Source organism: Ursus arctos, unplaced genomic scaffold (assembly GCF_023065955.2).
Source record: "Ursus arctos isolate Adak ecotype North America unplaced genomic scaffold, UrsArc2.0 scaffold_14, whole genome shotgun sequence".
In the NCBI taxonomy this organism is placed as follows: Eukaryota; Metazoa; Chordata; class Mammalia; order Carnivora; family Ursidae; genus Ursus; species Ursus arctos.
Window position 1 is genome coordinate 25938191 of NW_026622808.1, and position 20100 is coordinate 25958290.

Sequence of the window (20100 nt, forward strand, 5' to 3'; positions counted from 1 at the left end):
AGGGGTTGGTGAGGGCTCTGCCTGATGGTAGTTGCTTATTTGTTCATTCATTTATTCAACAAGTAGATATAAAGCTCCAGCTCGATGTCTGACTTTGTTCCAGGGACTGGGGGTATACCTTCCTCCCCCAGAGAGGGCTTCCCAGAGGAGGGTCCAGTGGAGATCAGCCAGGGAGGATGAATTAAAGGGAAAACATCCCAGCAGAGACACAGGCCTGCACCCACAGGAGGGAGCAGAGAAAGGAGAAGGAGTGGTCAGGCCACACTGGCCTGGGATGAGGAGGAGGAGAAGGAGGCCAGGGTGCCTCCCTGGTATTTGGCTTGGTGGTGAGGCTGCAGGGGGAAGGAATGGTTTGGGGGTGAATCCATGGAGCCTGGGGGTCGCCTATGTGCAGCTGAACACTGGGGCTGAGCATGGGGAAGCCATGGTGGGAGATAGTCACAAGGGCACCCCGAGATCTTCAGGCAACTTTTAACCTTTTTATTTTAAAATAATTTCAAATGTAGAGTAATGTAATTTCCATATGCCCTTTGTCCAGATTCACCAACTCTTTCCACACTTTGTCACATTTGCTTTATAATCATATATATATGGACACACACACATATCTATGTGCCTTTTTAATTTTTTAAAGCTTTTATTTATTTTGAGAGAGTGAGAGAGCCTGCATAAGCAGGGGGAGGGGCAGAGGGAGAGGGAGAGAATCCCAAGCCGACTCCCCACTGAGCACCTCACCACCCAGAGATCTTGACCCGAGAGCGGAAACCAAGAGTCAGGCGCTTAACCAACTGAGCCACCCAGGTGCCCCAATATGCCTTTTTATTTTTGAGAGCAAGTTGTGGATGTGATGTTCCTTTATACACCACTGTGTGTTCCCTGAGCACGAGCGTGTTCTCTTGCCCAGACAGACCACAGCTGCCACCCTCAGTCTGTGTTCCAAGTTTTCTGTTGCCCCAATAGCATCTTCTATAGCGTGTTTCTTCGCTGGTCCAGGATCTAACCCCTGACCGTGTGTTTCTTGAAATGGTCATGTCTCTTGGTGTCCTGTAATCTGAATCAGTTCCTCAGCTTTTCCCCATCTTTTTGATAGTAACATTTTTGGAAAGTGGAGATCACCCATTTCACAGAATGTCCCCCAGTAGGCCGGCCTGCTGCTTCCTCCTGACCCGGTTCAGGGTGTGTGTCTTTGTCTGGAACCGCAGAGGTGATGCTGGTCCTCCCCAGCGTCTCGTATCCGGAGGTACCTGACGTCATTTCCCACCATTGGTGAGGTTAGACTTTGATCACTTGAGTGAGGTTGGCCAGGTTTCCCTACTGTTGCCGTACCATTCTCTTCCCACCCCTCCTCCCGTAGTAAATCGATATCGGCATCATGTGGGGAGATACTTTGAGATGATGTGAATATCCTGGTGCCCACCACACGTTCACCCACTGGTTTGGGCAGGGACTGATGATTTCCTCTGAGGTTTTTTTTAAACTGAGATAAAATTCACATACCATAAAAGTAACCACTTACCATTTTAAAATGTACAGCTCAGAGACCTTTAGCGCAAGCATCACTTCTATCCACTTCCAAGACACGTCCATCACCCCTAAAGGCAGCCCTGTCCCCAAGGGCAGCCACTGCCCAGCCCCCTCCCCCAGCCCCTGGCAGCCACCAATCTGCTTTCTGCCTCTGTGGATTTGCCTGGGTACATTTTGTGTACATGGAGTTGGACAATGTGGGGCCTTTTGTGTCTGGCTTTTTTTCCCTCAGCATAATGTTTTTGAGGTTCCTCCCTGTAGCATCATTCTTTCTCATGGCCGACTAATATTCCATTGAATGGCTATACCATATTTGCTTATCCATTCATCCATTAATATATTAGATGATTTTTAAAGGCTGAAAGAGGAAGAGGGGATGGAGGCCGAGAAGTACTGTTAGCGAGAAAGAAGAAGCATGAAGAGCCAAGGGGGCAAGTTGAATGACTGGCCAGAGCCTGGCCTGGCGGGTATAGATAGGCCCCTGGGGACAGGAACTGAGGCTGCTCTGCCCGTCCCATTTCTGGATACAGCTCCCCCAGGGAAGGAGTACCTGCCCGTCTTACGGTGACTTGCTGGAGGCTTTCTAGAGGAAGACCTGATGTTAGAACCCAGGTCTGAGTGACTCCAGGCCACACAGAGTGTGAGGGGTGGGGCGGGGCGGGACTGGGGATTGGGCAGCAAAAAGGACGAAAGTTGCACAAGAAGGGGCACAGCCTGATTCACAGTGAGCTTGCTGAGTCAACAGGCCCTAGGGCAGGGGCAGCTTCAGTCCCTTCCCGTGCCCATCACCCCAGGAGGAGATCCAAGCCCCCCCCCCAACCCCTGGCTTTGCTTTCAGAGCCCTTAGCCTGTCCATACCCTCTCCAGCCCTCCCCCCCATCACAATGAGTCACTCCCTCCTCACCCAGCAGGCCTTGCACCCTCATGGCCTTTGCCCAGGTTCTTCCCTCTGCTGGGATACCCAGCAAGTTAAAAGGACCCTTTTGCTTCCTCCCCCAGCAGGAACTCACAGCAAATGCGTTCTCTTCAAAAATGTATTTTCTTCTAGTTACAGGGAATGCTCTGCTATTTCTCACCCGTGCCACCCCTTTGCCCATGCCGGTCCCGGTCCCTCTTTCTAGCATGCCTTCCAACCCTCCCCCCATTCCTGTACCTGGGGAACTCCCATTTATTCCTCAAGTTTCCAGCTCCAGGGGCATCTGGGTGGCTCAGTCGGTTAAGTGTCTGCCTCAGGCTCAAGTCAGGATCCCGGGGTCCTGGGATCCAGCCACGTGGCGGGCTCCCTGCTCAGCCAGGAGTCTGCTTCTCCCTCTGTCACCACCGGCACCCTTGCCTCTGCTCATGCTTGCTCTCTCTCTTTTCTCTGAAATAAATAAATAAAATTGTTAAAAAAAAAAAAAAAAGAAAGAAAGAAAAAGAAAGTTTCCAGCTTCAGGAAGCCCTCTCTGCCCCTCCAGGCAGAGGCCCCCTGGGCCTTCCCAGCACCCTCCTTCTCTACCAGCCTTATCCATAAGTGGCTGGGATATCTGTGTCCTGCTCTGTTTCCTCACCTAGACCGGGAGCTTCGCAGGAACCAGGCATCACACAGCATGGTGTGGACACAGAAGGGGTAACATGGGAGGGTTTGGTGACTCAGGAATTGGCTGAAGGAGTTAGGATGCCCAGCCCAGAAGGGCTGCCATAGGGGGATCCAGACCACTTTCTTCAGTACCATTCTGGAGGTCTGGGGGGTCCATAAATGGGTTTGGGGGTCCAGGGGCAAAGGTAGGGGCTTTAGGAGGTAGGCTAGCTCTAACCCTGACCCATCTGAGAAAGGACTTTTTGCTGGAATGGATGTCCTAAGAGGTGCTGAGCTCCCCATCAGAAGGAGCAACCAAGGAACCTAGACCCACATTTTGCTAGACAGGAAGTCTAGAGTCTGTGACTCTGCTGATCTGGTGGCTTCTGGTCTGTGGCAAACAGAGACAGAGAGGGAGCAATAATAGTAAAAACACAGGCGAGGCCAGCATGGGGAGTTGAGTGGGCACAAAAGAAAGAAAGTCTACAGAGTGCCTACTGTGTGTTGGTCCCTCTCTGAAGTCCCCATGGCTCAGCCACCAGAACATGGATTCCTGGCTCCAGCTTCCTGCCACCCTCCAGCCACAGTGGCAGATCCAGACCAAGGTGTCAGGATCCTTGGGGGACAGGATAGTCTGGAGCGACCATTCCCACAGCGTTGCAGTGGGCTGCCACACAGTTCCCAACGTGGTGGGGGTAGGGGTGAGCTGGAGCCCTCTCCCCTGCCCCTGCCGGCCGCCTTGGCCCAGGACTGCATTTCTCCTCAATGAGCTCAGTCCCCGGGGACACAGGACCTGGGGCCAGGCCAAGATACAGCTGCCGGGCCCAGGGCTGATGACCAGGAACCTGAGAACATGCCCTCGGCTTCTCCTCCCGGGACCACAGTCCCACCCTCGGCACCAAAACTGGGGCCAGGGCCTTATGCCCAGACAGTGGGCCATGGGAGTCCAAAAAGAACCAGCAGGGGTGGGGGCTGCTGGGTGTGGGCCCTGGGCAAAAGTGGGAAGGGTGGACTCCAGGGGCCGTTGGCTATAGGCTCAACTATTTCTTTTGGCTACTGCCTCCCTAGGGCCCTCTCATGTTCCAACCCTCTATGGCTCCCCAGTGCCCAGAGTGACACCGTCCTCGCCTTACCAGGTTCACTTCTGTCTCCCAGCCTTCCCAGTCTTGGCACAGGTTGCATCCACCGGAGGGAGCACCTTTCTCATACCCTGAAGGCTTCTTTCACCTGGCAGTTCACTCGGACCCTCTAGCTCTTCTCACCTTCATTCATTCATTGAACGAACATTACTGACTGCCTACTTGGTGCCAGGCCCTTTTAGCGCCAGAGGCGACAAAGAGCTGTTCCCTGCCCTGATGGGGGAGACAGACCAGAAACAAGAAGGCAGACAAATAAGAACCATTGAGTGTGACATAAGGGAAGGAGAGATTTCAGTGTCGGGGGCAGGACAGGCCTCACTGAGTTGGGGGACATTACAACTGAGACCTGAAGGAGAAGGAGTCAAGCAGGAGCAAACAGCCAGTGGAGGGGGGTGCCAGGTAGAGGGAATGGCAAGTGCAAAGGCCCAGAGGAGAAAGGGGCAAGCTGATGACAGGAACAGCGACGAAGCCAGGGTGCTGGGCACAGAGCGAGCAAGGGGTGGGAGGTGGAGGAAGGTGATGCGGGCCAAGTCTCAAGGGGACACAGGGTCTGGGATTCTATCGCAAGCATGGTGGCTGCCACTGGAGGGTTTTAGTGCGGAAAAGCTGATCTGTCTGAGGTTGGAGAAGACCACTTTGGAAGCTCTGCCTTCTTCTCTCCCAGGAAGTTGTCCCTGAGGCTTCACACAGTCTCCTCTGGGCTCTCATGGCCTCTTCACTCCACGTGATCCTTACGCCCCCCCCCCCCCCCCACTGAATCCCCAGTGTCTAGCATAGATCTATTTCACAGTAGGTCGAATGAATGGCTATACCAAACAGATCTCAGTGCAGAGCAGGACCCAGGAGCTGGGACATGAATGTCCCCATTAGATCAGGGCTAGGTCAGAGGCAGGGATGGGGGCTGGTGGGGCTTCTCGGAGGAGGAGACAGGGTGAGAACTGAGTATGGAAGAGAGTGAAGAGAAGGGAACTCGTTATAATTGAGAAGCTATGGGCTCTGCAGCTCTGGACAAGCGAAAGGAGAGGCCACCCCCCCCCCCCCCACGCCTTCTGGAGGTTTCCCTGTCTTAGGACCCTCCATTGGGTGGGACATCCACTGGATGTCTTGGCCTCACAGATTCTGGGCTCAGACCACTCTAATCTTCCATGTCCGTGACCTTGCCCCAGACCCCACCTCCTCCTGCTCAAGTCTGAACCATGATGGTCTCATGTCCCCTGCCTGTCCTTGAAGCTTGTCCTCCTTCCTGTAGGTGTGGCACCTGTCTAGAAAAGAGAATGCCTCCCCAGGGCTTTCCATTACCTGTTCCCTTGGCCACAGGCTGAGGTCTCTTCCATGATAAAGTGAAGTTCACAGGAATCCACAGCAAATGCTCGTCTCACATTCCCCCACCCCCGTGACTCTCTCCCCTGCTTCTCTGCACATGCCTGGCTTCATTCTTCCCTTTCTCCACTCCACTCCGTGCCCCCAGAGGCTGACCTCTAGAGACGGCATCAATGGACAGCCTTGTCCTCTGGGTTCCAGGTGGGTTTGGCCAATAGGAGGCACTGGCAGAAGATGAAGCCAAGGGAGAGAATGGGATATTAATCCTCCTGCATCCCTTCCCATAGCATCGCCTCTGCTGGTTGTATCCCTTGACGAAAGGCCCTGTGCACGTAAATCTATCCCTGGGCTCTAACATTCTTCTTTCCCTTTGTCTGGTCAGGGGGACCAGGAGATGGTAATGGCTCTCCATGGGTGCTCGCCCCTTTGGTTTCCCCAATGCTGCCCACTGCATATGCCCTGTAGCAAACCTGCCTCAAATTACCCCACTTGAAGGTGCCACTTATTTCCCCTAGGCTCCCAGCTGGGGTCCCCATGCTTCCCTCCTCACTCCTGCTTAAGGGTGCTCAGAACGTTCAAGTCCTGCGTCCTTAGCCTCCACTCTCAGATTCCCTCCCTCACGATGTGCATGGCTCAGTCCTCTCAATCTGTCAGCAGCTAGTGACTCCATGGGCTGTGCCCCTCCTCCTTGACACCCACCACCACCACCACCACAACGACCACCGCTGCTGGGGCACCACACTTGCCTGCTTCCCCTCCTAACTCTGTGGTTTCTCTGCTCTGCCTATCCCTTAGATGTTGGGGCCCCAAGGGCTCAGTCTCCAGTCTTGCTGTCTGCTGTATTCTGGGGAGACTTCATCCTCTCCCAGCTTCGGCATCCCTCTGCCCCACCACACAGAGACGGTCGTTTGGCCATCTTTGTCTTTAATCCGCAGATGCGCCTGGGTCCTTGCCGCAGGGACTCAGGCCCCTTCGACTGAACATGACCCAAACCTGCTTCTGGCCTTCCCTTCATATCTGCTCCTCACCCAGTGCCTGGATTTAGGCCTCATCCTTTTTTGCCGGAACCATGCCCATCCTCCTTCCAGGCCTCTCGACCCTCAGTCTTCCCCCTCTGGTCCTTCCCCCTCACCAGCGCCCACGTAAGATTCCAAACACACAGATCTGTCGGGAACCCTCCCCTGCTGGGGATCAAGCTCCTCGCCTGATGTTCGAAGTCCTTTGTAATCCCATGTCTTCCCATCCAAAACTTTCCCGCGGAACACAATCAGCTGTGCGTGGAGGCTTGCGTGTGTTGGAGCACAGCCTTGTAGGGTTTAGCTCCAAGGCTGCCTCCTCCAGGGAGCCTTCCCTCCCACTCCTCAAGTATGCAGCCAGTTCCTTATTCTCCTCGAACCTGAGCCCGGCTGCGTCTCCCCCCCCCCGCCCCTCTGGTCTTAGAGCTGGTAGTAGGGACAGATGAACGAGTGACTGACTGACTGACTGACTGAATGAATGAGTGGTGAAAGGTGATCTGGAGGCGGCTCAGAGCAAGGAGAGGGAGTTGCCGGGCCTGGGAGGGGCCTCAGCCGGAGCCACCCTCCTCCCAGCCCTCGGGTCCCTTCCCTTCTCCCGCTCGAAGGGTTGCGCGCGCGGAGCCCCCCCGGTCCTGGAGAAAGGCGCTCTCGGATTGGCTCAGGCTGGGAGAGGCGGGCTTCGGCCGGGCCACGAGTCTCTATTGGCTCATCATCCAGGACTCCGTCCAGTCACCGCGAAGAATTCCCCCCTCCACCCCCAGACTCTGAGTCCCTCCAGCCTGCGGCAGAGGAGGCGGAAGACGGCGCCTTCTGGTTGCCCTGGCAACCGTCAGCGGATCCGTCGCCCCGGCAACTGTCCGAGGCCTCCCGTCAGCCTTCGCCTGGGCCCCTTCAATCACCCAGACAACCGCTACCCGTTCCGGTCAACCATCAGCCCTCTCCCCGTCACCCTGGCAACCGTCGCCAGACCCACCGCCCCCTGGACACAACGTCCTCATCCTGCCCGCAGGCCTCCTGGCCCCAGGCTCCGAGATCGCGGGGTCCCCTTCCCCTCCGGCCCATCTCCTCGCCCCTAGGGGGCACTGCTCCCACCCTGGCAGGGGTGGTGGAGGGCCCCCGGGGCGGGGCGGGCGCTGGGGATCCCGGCTCCCGTCGGGCCTAACGGCCGCCCTGTGCTGAGGCTATGCATAGCCCCCTGCCTGTCACCCCGCTCGCTCTCTTGCGTGGGACTGTCCAGCCACAACAGGGAGCTTTTCAAAATGCAAGCCATGTCCCTCCCCTGATGAAAACCCTCCCCTGGCTCCCCTTGAGAATCGAATCCAAAGTCGTGGCAGCCCCTGGCGGTCTGGCTGTGTGACCTCTTCTCCTCCTTTGCTCTGCCCTAGCAGCCGCTAATCCCCACGTTGTTACTCCAGTAGCCCAAGCTTATTTCTGCCTCTGACCTTCCTACTTATGCTCAAAAGTGCGTCCCCCAGCGAGGGAAGCCTTTTCCGAGCCATCATACGCTCACACAGCTCTCTGCACCTGTTCTCTGCTAACTCCACAACGAGGGCCTAGATCAGTGCCTGATACACATGATGAGTGGAAGGATGTTACGTTGGAGACAAGAGAGGACAGAGGAGGATGACCAGCAGGCAGGCGTTAGCCAGGCTGGCCCATCCCAGGAATAAGAGAATGTATTTCTGACACTGCTGGTCCCCAGAGAGATTCATCATGCAGCAGGTCATGGCACTGTCCCCAAAGGCCAGGCGAAGGCTGGGGAGATAGAAGTGCTGAGATAGAAGGGCTGGATGGTTCGCCCTCTACTTGTACCACCCTTTTCCGAAGGCTGGAGCCAGACGACCCCAGAAAGAATCCCCAGACACTGTGGTTCATTTAGAGAAGATTCCAGGAGCTGGAGAGGCAGGCCTCAGTCCTCAGATGATCCTTCGGGGAGCTGGTCCCTTCCTGTGCCAGTCCAGAATCTCACACACCCAACCTATGAGCCTAGAGCTGTTTTTCCATGGATCGGAGACAGGGGTCCCAGGGATCCTTCGCAGGCCGCAGCAAGAGAACTTGACCTTACGAGGCCTGGAGTCACAACTGGGAGGAAGACCGTGGGAGCTGTTCAGGGCCAGGCTAGACAGGACTCTAGACACCCAGCTGCTTGCACATGAGGGCCCTCCCTGGGGGAGCGGGTCAGGAGCCAGGTGTGGATACCCCTAGTCTAGGAGCACCCTCCTCAGCACTGTCCAACTGAATGCTTTCCACTGATGTGGCAATTGAGCCCTTGGAGTATAGCCAGAGTGACTGAGGAACTGAATTTTTAATTGATTTTAATTACTTTGCATGTAAACTGAAGCAGCCAGATGTGGCTGCCAGTACCCTGTTGGACACTGCACCATTTAGCTGAAGACTCGGACTGGAGAGGAAAGCCAGGGACAGGAAGGTCAGGGTCTGGGGTTGGTGCTGCTCTGGGGGCTGACTTTGGTAAGAAGAGTAAGGCCCCAGGGGAGGGGAGAGGTAGGACTTCCGCATCTAGCTCCAGAGGAGAGTTGTACCTGGTTCTCCAGGGTTGAAGGGCTTGTTCACCTGCACACACACTCACACCTGTGAGTGAGCCTACAGGCTGGTGTGCCTGAGGGCATCCACAGACACCCTTGTGTGCGGCCTAGGAGTTCCACGCCTGCGCACCATCCGGGAGCCCACCCTTGTATGTACATTGTGTGGACTCCTACGCGCACACAAGCCAGCGAGTGAGGGCCACTAGTCCAGCAGGTCTCGCAAGAAGGCCCACATGTACTCGTGCATCTCCCCAGGGTTGCTCTGTGGGATCCAGTGCCCCACGCCTGGCAGGATGTGGGCCTCCAGCCGGCCAGGCACAAAGCGACTGCTGATGGCTCCCACCAGCCCCTGCTCGAAGTAGGTGTCCTTCTCTCCCCACAGCAGCAGCGTGGGTGTGGCCAGCTCCTGGGGCTCCAGGGGGAAGTTCCTATGGCCAAGACATAGACAGACAGAAGAATCACCGCCCCAACTCCCTGCCCCCACAACTCTCCTGAGCTTTCCGCCCTGGGTCTGCTCTCACCTGAAGAGGTTTCGGTAATAGTTGAGGGGCCCCGTGAGACCACCGGGCTGTGAGAAGTCATAAAGGAAGGCCTCAAGCTCGCTGGGGGTTAAGTGTGGGATGCCTCTCTTGCGGTGTGTGAGGGTGGTCTTCAGGATCTGGGTACACAACAGGACTGTGGTTTCAGTGCCCAGTCTTCCCAGGCCCAACCCGCTACCCTCCACCTACGGACGGCCTTCGCCCCACTGCACCTGGAAGTCAGACATGGACAGTAGTTTCTCAGGCAGCCAGGGAAGCTGGAACAGGAAAATGTAGTTGGAACGGAAGAACTGGCCGATGTGGCGTATAGAGTAGTCTGGGGGCAGGGGAAAGGCAGATGTGAGGCCTGGGCCTGAGGTGGCCCCACACCCCTGCACTCCTACAGGCACCCAGGTCAGGCACACAGGATGCGCCAACACTCAGGAATGTCGTCGCTGTCTGCCAGAGCCCGTGAGGACTCTCGACACTCCTCCGGGCCTGGATAGCAGCTCCCCCCCCCCCGCAGAGTTGTCACTGTACCCACAGAATGCGGGCACCTCCCTCTGCAGCTCCCAGGGGCCCCCAGAGCCACTGGTGTGCTTCCCCTGCCCAGGCCTGGATGCATTTCAGTATTTATTGAGCACCTACTGGGTACCAGGACCCGTTTAAAACCCTGGAGACACAGTAGTAAACAGAACAGACAAAACTCCCCTGCCCCCGGGGAGCTGACAGTCTACAGACAGAGACAGACAAGAAAAGATAACCAAGAGGGAGGGAGAGAGGGAGAAAAAGGGAGACAGAGAGAAAGAGAAAAAAGATAATAGAGGCCATGTCACTATGTCACTTCGGCTGTGACACTGGGAATTAGGATCAGGTGAGGTGACAGGCATCTCGTGCTATTGTAGTTGCTTACTGATCTATACCTTCCTTGCCAGAAGAAAGGCATTTAACCTCTCTTGCCTCAGTTTCCCCCAACTGGACCACGAAGACAATAACACTTTCATATGCTCAGGAGGCTTGTGTCGGTTACTGTATGCAAGCTCCTTGTCAGAACAATGATTACCTGTAAGTGCTTAAAACATATGAGTCACTCCTAAGTGTATTGTCATTGACTGTAGATTGGGAGTGTCATGTGTGTCCCCAGGCCCTGAAGTGTTGACCGGTGGACCAGGAGGTGAAAACACAGACACAGGCTCCTCCACACAGGCATATCCCAGTGCCCTGGACTCCCCAACACACCTTGGTACACAGACATGGGGGCAGCACTGACAATTACCATCCGCTCGACCAGGGATGGGTAGTAGATGGAGAAATTCCAGGCGAGGAGCGCACCCCAGTCATGGGCCACCAGGATACACTTGGAATAACCTGGGGGGCCAGACGAACCGGTGTAAGTAAGATACCAGGGAGAGGCGAGGCAGGGTGAGGGAGGCCAGGCCTGGGATGTGGGTACCCCACCCAGGCCCAGGATGACATCCTGGATGTCCGTCATCAGTAGGTCCGTGGTGTAACAGTCTACATCCCGAGGGGCATCTGAGGAGCCGTATCCCCGTAGGTCCACAGCCACCACGTGGAAGCGGCTCTGGAACTCCCAAAGCTGGTAGCGCCAGGAGAACCTGTCAGGCGGGTGGGGAGGGAGGCTGTCAGGGTCCCCAGGCTTCACCTCTGCACTACGCCCAGCAGGGGCCTTCCGGGGGCCCCACCTTCCTGCCCTGGGCTTCCCAGAAAGGAAGATGGGGGAGCCCCAGGCCTAGGGCAAGGTCAGCTGCACCCTGGATCCAAGACCGGATTGTCCCATCCTGTCAGGGCCTCCTCCTGTACACAGACCCCTGTCCTCCAGCACCCCATCTGTACGCTTTGTGCCCTCAATCTATCCAGCCCGAGTGCCCGCCTCCTGGATGCCCTGGTGGTGCAAGTTCCACTTCCAGCTCCACCTCCAGCCTTGTGTGCCCCGGGACCCTGGCCTTCAGACCTACCAGTTCTCTGGGAAGCCGTGCAGAAACAGCATGAGGGGCCCATTGCCACGTCCAGCTGAGACGTAGTGCAGACGCAAGCCCGAGCTCTGCGGGAGGGCACCGTCTGAGACCTGGGGAACCCTTCCTCGCTAGGCTTGAACACCCCGGCCACGTGCAGACCCAGATTTGGATTCAACCAGTTGCTGTCTGCTCACCCCGCCCGCTCCAGCCCCACAAGCCCGACCTCCCGGGCTGCTCGACCCTCCAAGCCCCCACGGCCACACCCCCTCCCCCCGCTCCGGGGCGCGCGCGCGCTCACCTTGAGGGTCAGGAAGCAGTGTTCGCCCAGTGTCGGGTTGCTCAAACAGGCGGGCGGGGTGCTCCGGGGGCGCCCGCAGCAGCCGCGCCGGGGCCGGCACAGCACGTGTGTGAACGCGATGCAGCCGTAGACGGCGGCGGCCACCAGCGCCGCGGAGAACACGAGGCTCCACATGAAGGCGCGCAGCAGCTTCAGAGTGAGGCGCGACGGCGCCAGTAGCGCTGTCACCACCAGCTCGGGCATGTCGCCGCGACCCGGGACGACTTCGGCGCTGCCTTTGGGGGTGTGGGCGGGGGGCGCGAGCAGCCGCACGGAGGCGGGACCCGGGCTGGGAAGCCCACCGCCTTTGGTCTGGGGCCCCTCCGTGCCTTCGGGGCTTGAGGAACGCTCCGGGAGAAGAGGCGGGAGGCTTAGACCGAAACCGCCGCCGCACACGACTCACCTAAGTGCCAGGTAAACACCTGGGCGCGACGGCGACAGGGAACAGGATGGGTGCGGGGATGGAGCCTGCGAGGACCAGGCTTCGGTGGCTGGGGAGGAGCCTTGGGGAGAAGGGATGCGAACTGCGGGCAGGGCCTAGGCAGGCTTGGGCGGGGCTTAAGAAGGGGGCGGGGTCTAGTAGGACTCCCGCCGCGGGTGGGTGGGGATCTGAAGTGTAGGGGGAGATTGATAGGTGGACTAACGGAGGCGGGGGGTGGGGGTGGGGTACCTGGGTGAGATGGGCGGAGCCTGGAGCGAAGGGGCGGGGCAACGCAGGGTAGGTGCGGCCTACGAGCCAGAAACTTGACCCCAACTTGGCCTAGAAGCTATGCAGGAGTGGGGCGTGGCTTAAAGGTGGGCGGGGAGAGGGTGGGGCTTAGATGAAGTGGGGCCTGAAGTTGGGCGGGAGAAGGCCCGAAGTTGGGCCCTATGGTTTGGGCGCGAGGGCTTGAGCCAATAAGCTGGGGGTCGGCCTGAGTCCGGGCCAATGAGACGGGGGGCGGGGCCGGAACCTAATATGGCGGGGAGGGCGGGCCCGGAAGCGGAAGGAGGGGGACAGGTAGTACCTTGGCTGGGGAGGCGCGGGTGGTCGCCGCAAGCAGAGGAGGCCGGGGGGGGCCCTTGCCGCCGCCCTCCGAGAGCTCCCCTTCCTGGAGCGCGCGACCCTGTCCTTGGCCTGGATGGGAGAGACCTAGCAGCACCCTCACCCGGGCCTGGTTCCAACGGCGGGTCCAGTGGCCTCGACCCCGCGCCAGTTTCCAGTTAGTCCAGCGGGCCCGTCGTCGGCCCGCCCCTGCACGGCTGTGATTGGAAGGCGGTGGTTATTGACGTGCGGGCGACAGGCCTCGCCCGGCAGCCAATCGGCAGGTGTTGAGGCCCAGGGCTCCGCCGGTGCCGACCAATGAAGACCCGGAGACAGACTTCTAGAAAAGACAGGCCCGGCCTGGGAGTCGGAGGACCGGGCCGGTTGAGCCGCTGGAGCTCTGTCTGGAAGAGGAAGTGGGGCAGGGTCGGGCGACAGGCCAAGGCCAGCTTCCTCCTCCTGTTTTGCAACCTTCCCCCAAGATCCTGAACATTTCAGGGTCACTCATCGTTTAACCTGTATAACACCCCTATTAAGTGCAGGCACTATTATCACACTCCTGTATTACAGACCACGAACCTGAAACTCGGGGATTAAGTCATTTGCCTAAAGCCACACAGCTTGCTAAACAGGATTTACAGAAAAAAGCAACAATCTCGGGCTCCACCTCTCCTTCCGCCCGGAGGCAGCCATCAGAATGCTTTTAGCTTTCTTCTGGTGGTTATCCAGGTAACTCTCAATGCGCTTGTGTGGCTATTTCTTGATGACCAATTTGGGGCATTAAGCATTGCATCGACTCGTCGTCACCACTGGACAGGCCCTACCCGTTTTTAGTTTTCCTATTGGTTTCCTTTAACTGTAAGCACTCCACTCATTGTTTTTGTCACCTCCCACTGCTAACCTTACCTTTGCATTGTTCTGGCTGCTAAACATTACACTGCCCTGGGACCATAATTAAGTCTGTGGGCTCCTACGTAAAGTCGAATAGTGGCTTATGTGGTTCTGCCTCAGTAAACAACGTATCTCAGCGTCGGTAGACGGTGAGGTATTGTACAAAGGTTTATTCTCTCTTTACTTAGTACCTTTCTTTTCTTGCACTATTAGCCTGTATCAAAGCTTTGGTTTCTTTTACACTTTCCATCAAATCCGTTCTCCAACCACTGGATGATCCCGGTATCCCTCCCAAGTCCTCTAATCTGGCTGCATGGCTAGTGGGTGTCTGGGGATCTCCCTTCTTCCTCTGCTACACAAAACTGACTCTCACCGTCCCCCGACCCCCAGCTCTACCCTCAAATAAAAAGACAGCGGTAGTCACAGGTTGGTAATTTTATATTCAGTACAAATGTTTATTTTTGCAATGAGAACTGCACAAAAAAAAAAAAACCTTTAGTATATAAGTGAAAAGTCTACGAATTCCCTTCTACAAATGTCTAAAGTGTTTAATACAAGTCTCAGATTCACTGACATAATTATTGGCCAAGCGATCCGTGCATACAGTACAGTGGGGGCTTTTGTACACACCTCTTACTCTTGTATAGGACTAAGATTTCTAGTACTGTGGGAGGGAGTGGGAAATGGCCAGAGAAATTAAATAGTAGATCAAGTTTTAATTACAACCCAGTTAGAGAAACACCCATCAGGAAGGTGTGGAGAGGGCCATGGCAGAGTTCTATCTTTAGAAGGAAGGTGCAGACAAAACCATTTCTCCAGCTAAACAGTCGGACCTGGCCTGGGGAAGTTACTGAACAAAACACAGAACAGAAATGAGGGGGCGGGATGAGATGGAAGAAACCCCAAAGAACCAAAATCTAAGTCCCACTTGAACCAGCACAGTGACACGAGGAAGTGCCTGCTGGGGGGTGGGGGCAGGGGCAGAGAGGCAACTGGGGGCCTCTGGCTAGATGCCTGAACTATACCCTTGCCGGGAGGTTTCACAGATCCCAAACACAAGATGATACAAGGGCTTTTCTGGTTGAAAAACAAAGGGGGATAAGGGTTAATAAACAGTGCTAGAAATGCTTCAGTTTGTGTCTCTGCACACATAAATGATACACTTTCATCTTACATCCCGGGGCCACTTTTGAGTGCTGCCCTTGCCTCGTGCATGCTGATGGGCACACCGGCAGCCACACGGCAGGCTCTCTTAGGTAGGAATGTGTGCGTGCCTACATGCGTGGGAGGTGAGGATCCTGGTTGAGGGGGTGCGGTGTACACTTATCTAGGAACATCTGGTAACCCTGAGCTTAAATGAAAGGAGTAGTTAAGGTAGAGGCAGACAAGGTGGGAGAAGCAGCCCAAGTCCTCTGGTGAGTGGGGGACCAGGACGGAGGAGGGCGAGAGGGAAGAATACTGTCTGGAGTTTGGCCAGGTTCTGCTGGAGCACGTTACCCACCTAGAAGGCCAGGGTCCACAGGAAGAATGGGTACCTGGGCTCCCTGTCACAGCTTCAGCTTGGTCACGGGAGATGGGCTAGGTGGCCCCTGATGCTAATTCTTGTACAGAGGTGGTCGGGGATCCGGAGGGGCCCCTGGGCCTAGCCTAGGCAACAGGTGGTTCACAAAGAAATGTCAGGAAGACGCCAGCATTAAAAAAGAGAGATGTGTTTATTCCATGATCAGTACAGACCAAATGCATATTCACCGTATGAAAGTCAAACCAGTCAGTGACTCCAGAGTTTGGCCAACACTGAGGCACCAGCGTTGTGGTGTAGAGTGGGTTCTCATGGCACACGTAACCTCACCAAGGGCTCCAATTATAAAATTAAAAAAAAAAAAAAATGGGGAAGGGGCAGCCAGCTGGTCGGGCTGGGTGGGGAGCCTCTACCTCAGCAGTCTGCGGCCCCCCAGCCCCTGGTGCCTGCCTCATCCCCTGGCCCTTCCTTTCCTGGTAAAAAAAAAACAAACAAACAAAAAAAAAAACTCAGAAAGATCTGACGTTAAAAACAAACAAGGGGGGGAGGGAAAAGAAAACATGGCTTTATAATTAAAAATAGACTAATAAAGTTTGAAACTGAGTAAAATATAGGCAGTTTTTTTTTTGTGTTTTGTGTTTTGTTTTGTTTTTTGTGGGTTTTTTTTTTTTTTTGAGTTTTTTTACACCAGTTTGGTGGAGTCACCAACAAACTTCAAACAAAGATATGCCAACTATGTTCACTACACAGTACAGCCACGGTCACACACTACCCACAGCGCGGTGGCAGCCGCCGCTCAATGAGGAGACGATCACACCATTTCGGAGATAAGCAGTGCCATTGTGTCTGGAGGAGAAGAGAGAATTAAAAATAAAATAGAATCCAACAAAAAATATATATATAGAAAAAAAAAAAAAAACCCAGAAACACAGGTGGGAAGGAACTGACTTTGGTTGGTGGCCTCACTCACTGGGCGAGGCCGGCCCACACACGCACGTGTGACAGTCACCTCGCTCCAAATTGCCATGGACACACACACACCTCCACGGCACTATTCCCTTTTGCACAAGCGAACACTTACAGAGAGCGGCTCTCGATTAAAGGCTTGTGGGGGGAGGGGAGGGGTGGGGTCTGTTCAAGGCAAAGTCAGTGCCAGCAAGGGGGTGGGCCCGCGCCCTCGCCCGCCTCCAGCTCGCTTGGGCCTGCCCTGGCCTCCTGGGAGCGGGCGGTGGTGGCTGGGATGTGGGGGAAGGACTCCTGGTGGGCAGGACGTCACAAACGTCACGTTCTCGGGGACAGAAAACCAGTCACGGTGGCGGCAGCAACAATGTCCTCTGTATACTGTGTAGACATTTGGCGGAGAGCAGGACCTCTGCCCCGCACGCGGGGACACGCGGCTTGGGTCTGGCCGGCACTTGCTCGTGGAGAGGCGTGCTCTGAGCTGACGTCCTGTGAGGGGGTGGTGGGTGGCGGGACGTCCAGCTGGCTGTAAGGCAGACAGGCTCTGCGATCCTCAGCTGCCCGTCAGGCCTGCCCCGGGCATAGCATGCAGGAGGGCCAGGCCCGGAGACACCCCCTTGCCGCTGCTACCCGCCTCCACTGCCGCCCCTAACACTATGGAGAGTCAACGTTTCGCCAGAAAATCAAAGTCAGAAGTCACCTAGGTGCTCTCAGAAAAGATTTTCTTCAAATATTGACAATAGATCACTCTGGAAATTCATGTCAATGGTAGCTGCCATCTGGATGGGAGAGGAGGGAGGGAGGAAGGCAGTAAGACTAGGTGTCCTACCCTTACTACAGCTTCCAAATCCCCCACCCCCACCCCCAGCACAGGCTAGGCCCCCAGGGCCACACCCAGGAACCTCCCAACACTGGGCCTGAGCCTGAGCCACCTGTGAGACCTCGAGGCCAGCACAGTGCAGACAAGCAGGAGCCCCGTCCTGAGCACCCACCCCACGAGCTTCCCACGCACCCCACCTCTCAGAGAGTGACTGCCCTCACCCCGAGGTTCCCAGTCCCCTTCCCAAGCCCCTCCAAGGGTGGACCCCGGCCCAGAGGTCCCCTAACTCACCGCTTCCCGGCGCCTTCGCTCTTGCTCCCGCTTTCGGGCCAACTCCCTCTGTTGGTCCAGCATGGACTGGGGCTGGGAGCTCTGGGCCTGGGGGGCTGCGGCGGCGGCCACAGCGGCGGCCTGCTGTTGCTGCTGCTGCTGCTGCTGCTCCTGCCGTTGCTGCTGCTGCTGCTCCTGGCGCCGGCGTGCCTCCTCATGGGCTCGCCGGGCCTGCTCCAGCACATCCTCATCCTCTCGGCTCCTGAGCAGAGCAGAGCAGAGCAGAGCTGCCCGTCAGCACGGGGGCGGCGCCAGCCCCAGAGGCCCCAGGCTGCCTGCGACCCCAGCCCACCTCATGCGTTCCTGCCGAAGTCGCTCCTTCTCCTTCTCAGCGTGCTCGGCCTGCGCCTTCAGGGCCTTCTCGCGCTCCTCCTTCTCCCTGGCAGCCCGGCGGAACTGCTCGAAGCTGTCACTCGAGGACTTGGCTGTGGAGGACGGGGTGGTGGGATGCTTCTGCACCAAGCTAGCCCAAGAGCCCATGTTCTTGATTTTCAAGTCCTGGCAGGCAGAGAAACCACAGGGTGGCTGAGCGGCTCTTCCGCACCTGGACTCCTCCTGACAGTCCCAAAGCATAAGGGCACACCTCCCTCCCCCAAGGTGCCTCCCTGGCATGGGGACACTTGTGGACTCACTGTTCCTACCTTTTTGGGTGCAACTGGCGTCTTAGGCTCCTGTTTCTGTTTGTCCTTGTCAGGCGCCCCTGCTGGGGGCGCGTTTTGCTCAGGGGGCCGGATCACAGGCCTCCCGACGTCCACAGGCTTCATCTCAGGCCCTGGAACACAAAGAGCTTGTGGGCCTGGGCCGGGGCCCATTCCCCCCTGCCCCCAAGCCCAGCAGGGTCGAGTCAACCAGCCCACAGAAAGCTCCCATCCAGTGCAGGCCAGGGGCAGAGAGGACACTCACGTTGGGGCAAGTGAACAGGCGCCTTGATGCTCTCCGGGTGTTTAGGGGGCTCTGGCCGCAGTGAGGGGCTGAAAGGCTCGCTGCGAATGATGGGTGAGTGGATCTTCTCCTCCTTCACCACCACCAGGGGCTGGGGCTGGACCACAGAGGCCGCACGCAGCTCCTGGGATGGCACAGGCACGGTGGCCGGTGAGGCAGGTGGGTGCTTCTGGCACCGGCCCGCACCTGGCCCTGGGGGCTGTGGCCCAGCCCTGCCCTTTACCTGCTTCTTAGGCTGAACGTTTTGCTGGGGTGGCGACTGGTGGGTTAGGCTCTGGAACGGTGGCATCTGGGGGGAATGTATCATAAGCGGGGAGGGGGCTTCGCGGAGGTGACCTAGGAGAGGGGACAAGGAGCATGTCAGAACTTGTGTGGCCGCCACTGGCCTGGGCCCAGCCAGGCGCCCTCCTAACCTGGGGGGGACCCACACTGGCTGAGCCCCAGGCACCTCAGGCCCTGAGCTCAGCGTACAGCAGGGCTTCTTGGAGCCATGAGATCAGTCCTGGCATCTGATGCCCTGTGTGTCAGAATCATCAGGAATCTCTGACAAGTGCAGATCCTGATGTAGTTGCTCACAGGTAAGGTCTGGGCCTGAGTACTTTTTAGAAGTTCTCCTGGTGGCTCCACGGCACAGCTTGGGTTAAATACAAGGGACATCAATAGGATGCCTGGGTGCCTCAGTTGGTTAAGCGCCTGCCTTTGGCTCAGGTCATGCATGATCCCAGGGTCCTGGGATTGAGTCCTGCATGGGGGTCCTTGCTCGGCAGGGAGCCTGCTTCTCCTTCTGCCTGCTGCTCCCCCTGCTTGTGTGCACGTGCTCTGACAAGTAAATAAATAAAATCTTTAAAAAAAAAAAAAAAAAAAGGAACATCAATAACCTTACAGAACAGACAGCCTGGGCTCCCAGCTATCCCTGCACATGGCTTAACCTGCCTGCATGGACGAAACCGAACCGGGACCGGATCCCCAGGAGACCCTCCCCACACAACTCAGTCTGCAAGCCCCACACAAGAAGGATGCCTGGAACTGGCCTGCACCATAGCAGAGCTGGTAGAACAGGTCCTCGGCTTATGGTTCTTACAGGAATTGGGCCAGCCCACCACCCACCTCCCTCAAACCAAAGGTGGGTGGGTGGGAGAGTAGAGATCCAGGCAGCCACAAAGTCCAAGTTACCTGGCACAAGGCAGGAGCCTGGAAAGCACTATCAGAGCACTTAAGTCTGACACCTCAGCTTCACTGAGGAGAAATAGCCCTAGGTCACAGTCACCAAGACCTGCCTTCAACTCTTCTACTTGCTCTAGCATGGAAACACCTTCCTGCTTGCTTGAATCCCTGACATGTCTTGGCCAGCTCCAGCATGGGACAAGCCGCACTTGTCCACAAAACAAAGCCACCTCTCTGCAGTGCACTTGCTCCTGGCCCTGAACAACCTAACCCAAGCTCTGCATGGAGCCCTTCCACTGCCCTCCTTCAGACTGGATTCCAGCTGCCATCTGCCAGCAGACACACCAACACCCTCAGTCTTCCACCAGCCCCCTGGGCCTGGCACAGACCAGGTACAGACCACAATGCCTCACGTATGGTGGACCCTCCCTGCCCATCTCTCTAAAGCCAGAGCTTGCTCCTAACCCTAGAAAGGCAGAACAGCTGCTCGGAGACAACATGGTCGTGAAGACCAGCCCA

At 56.8% G+C, this 20100-nt stretch overlaps 2 protein-coding genes across 8 annotated transcripts in view; both read right to left on the reverse strand.

Moving 5' to 3' along the window:
- Window positions 1–8855: 8855 nt before the first annotated feature.
- Window positions 8856–14263, reverse strand: EPHX3 (epoxide hydrolase 3). Of its 3 annotated transcripts, none has more exons than XM_057311579.1 (9): window positions 12939–14263; window positions 12335–12434; window positions 11893–12081; window positions 11595–11680; window positions 11077–11234; window positions 10858–10986; window positions 9852–9955; window positions 9622–9758; window positions 8856–9528 (listed from the first exon to the last, which is right to left on the reverse strand). In XM_057311579.1, exons 3-9 carry the CDS (start codon window positions 12064–12066, stop codon window positions 9303–9305), a joined length of 1014 nt encoding a protein of 337 aa, XP_057167562.1. In that variant the 5' UTR covers window positions 12067–12081; window positions 12335–12434; window positions 12939–14263; the 3' UTR covers window positions 8856–9302. The 3 variants fall into 3 exon arrangements, with proteins under 3 accessions (XP_057167562.1, XP_057167561.1, XP_057167560.1); XM_057311578.1 differs by adding an exon at window positions 12602–12698 and having other exon boundaries at window positions 11893–12434; XM_057311577.1 differs by having other exon boundaries at window positions 11893–12434.
- Window positions 14264–14277: 14 nt separating this feature from the next.
- Window positions 14278–20100, reverse strand: part of BRD4 (bromodomain containing 4) — an 89355-nt gene continuing 83532 nt past the window's right edge. For 4 of the 5 annotated variants that reach the window (XM_044380741.3, XM_048227099.2, XM_026490326.4 and 1 more), the window contains 5 exons: window positions 18379–18753; window positions 18117–18247; window positions 17768–17973; window positions 17437–17677; window positions 14278–17104 (listed from right to left, as the gene is read on the reverse strand). In XM_044380741.3, coding sequence (XP_044236676.1) covers window positions 17036–17104; window positions 17437–17677; window positions 17768–17973; window positions 18117–18247; window positions 18379–18753 — 1022 coding nt within the window. In that variant the 3' untranslated portion in view covers window positions 14278–17035. The remainder of the gene's footprint in view (window positions 17105–17436; window positions 17678–17767; window positions 17974–18116; window positions 18248–18378; window positions 18754–20100) is intronic. The other variant, XM_048227100.2, reaches the window with a different exon arrangement.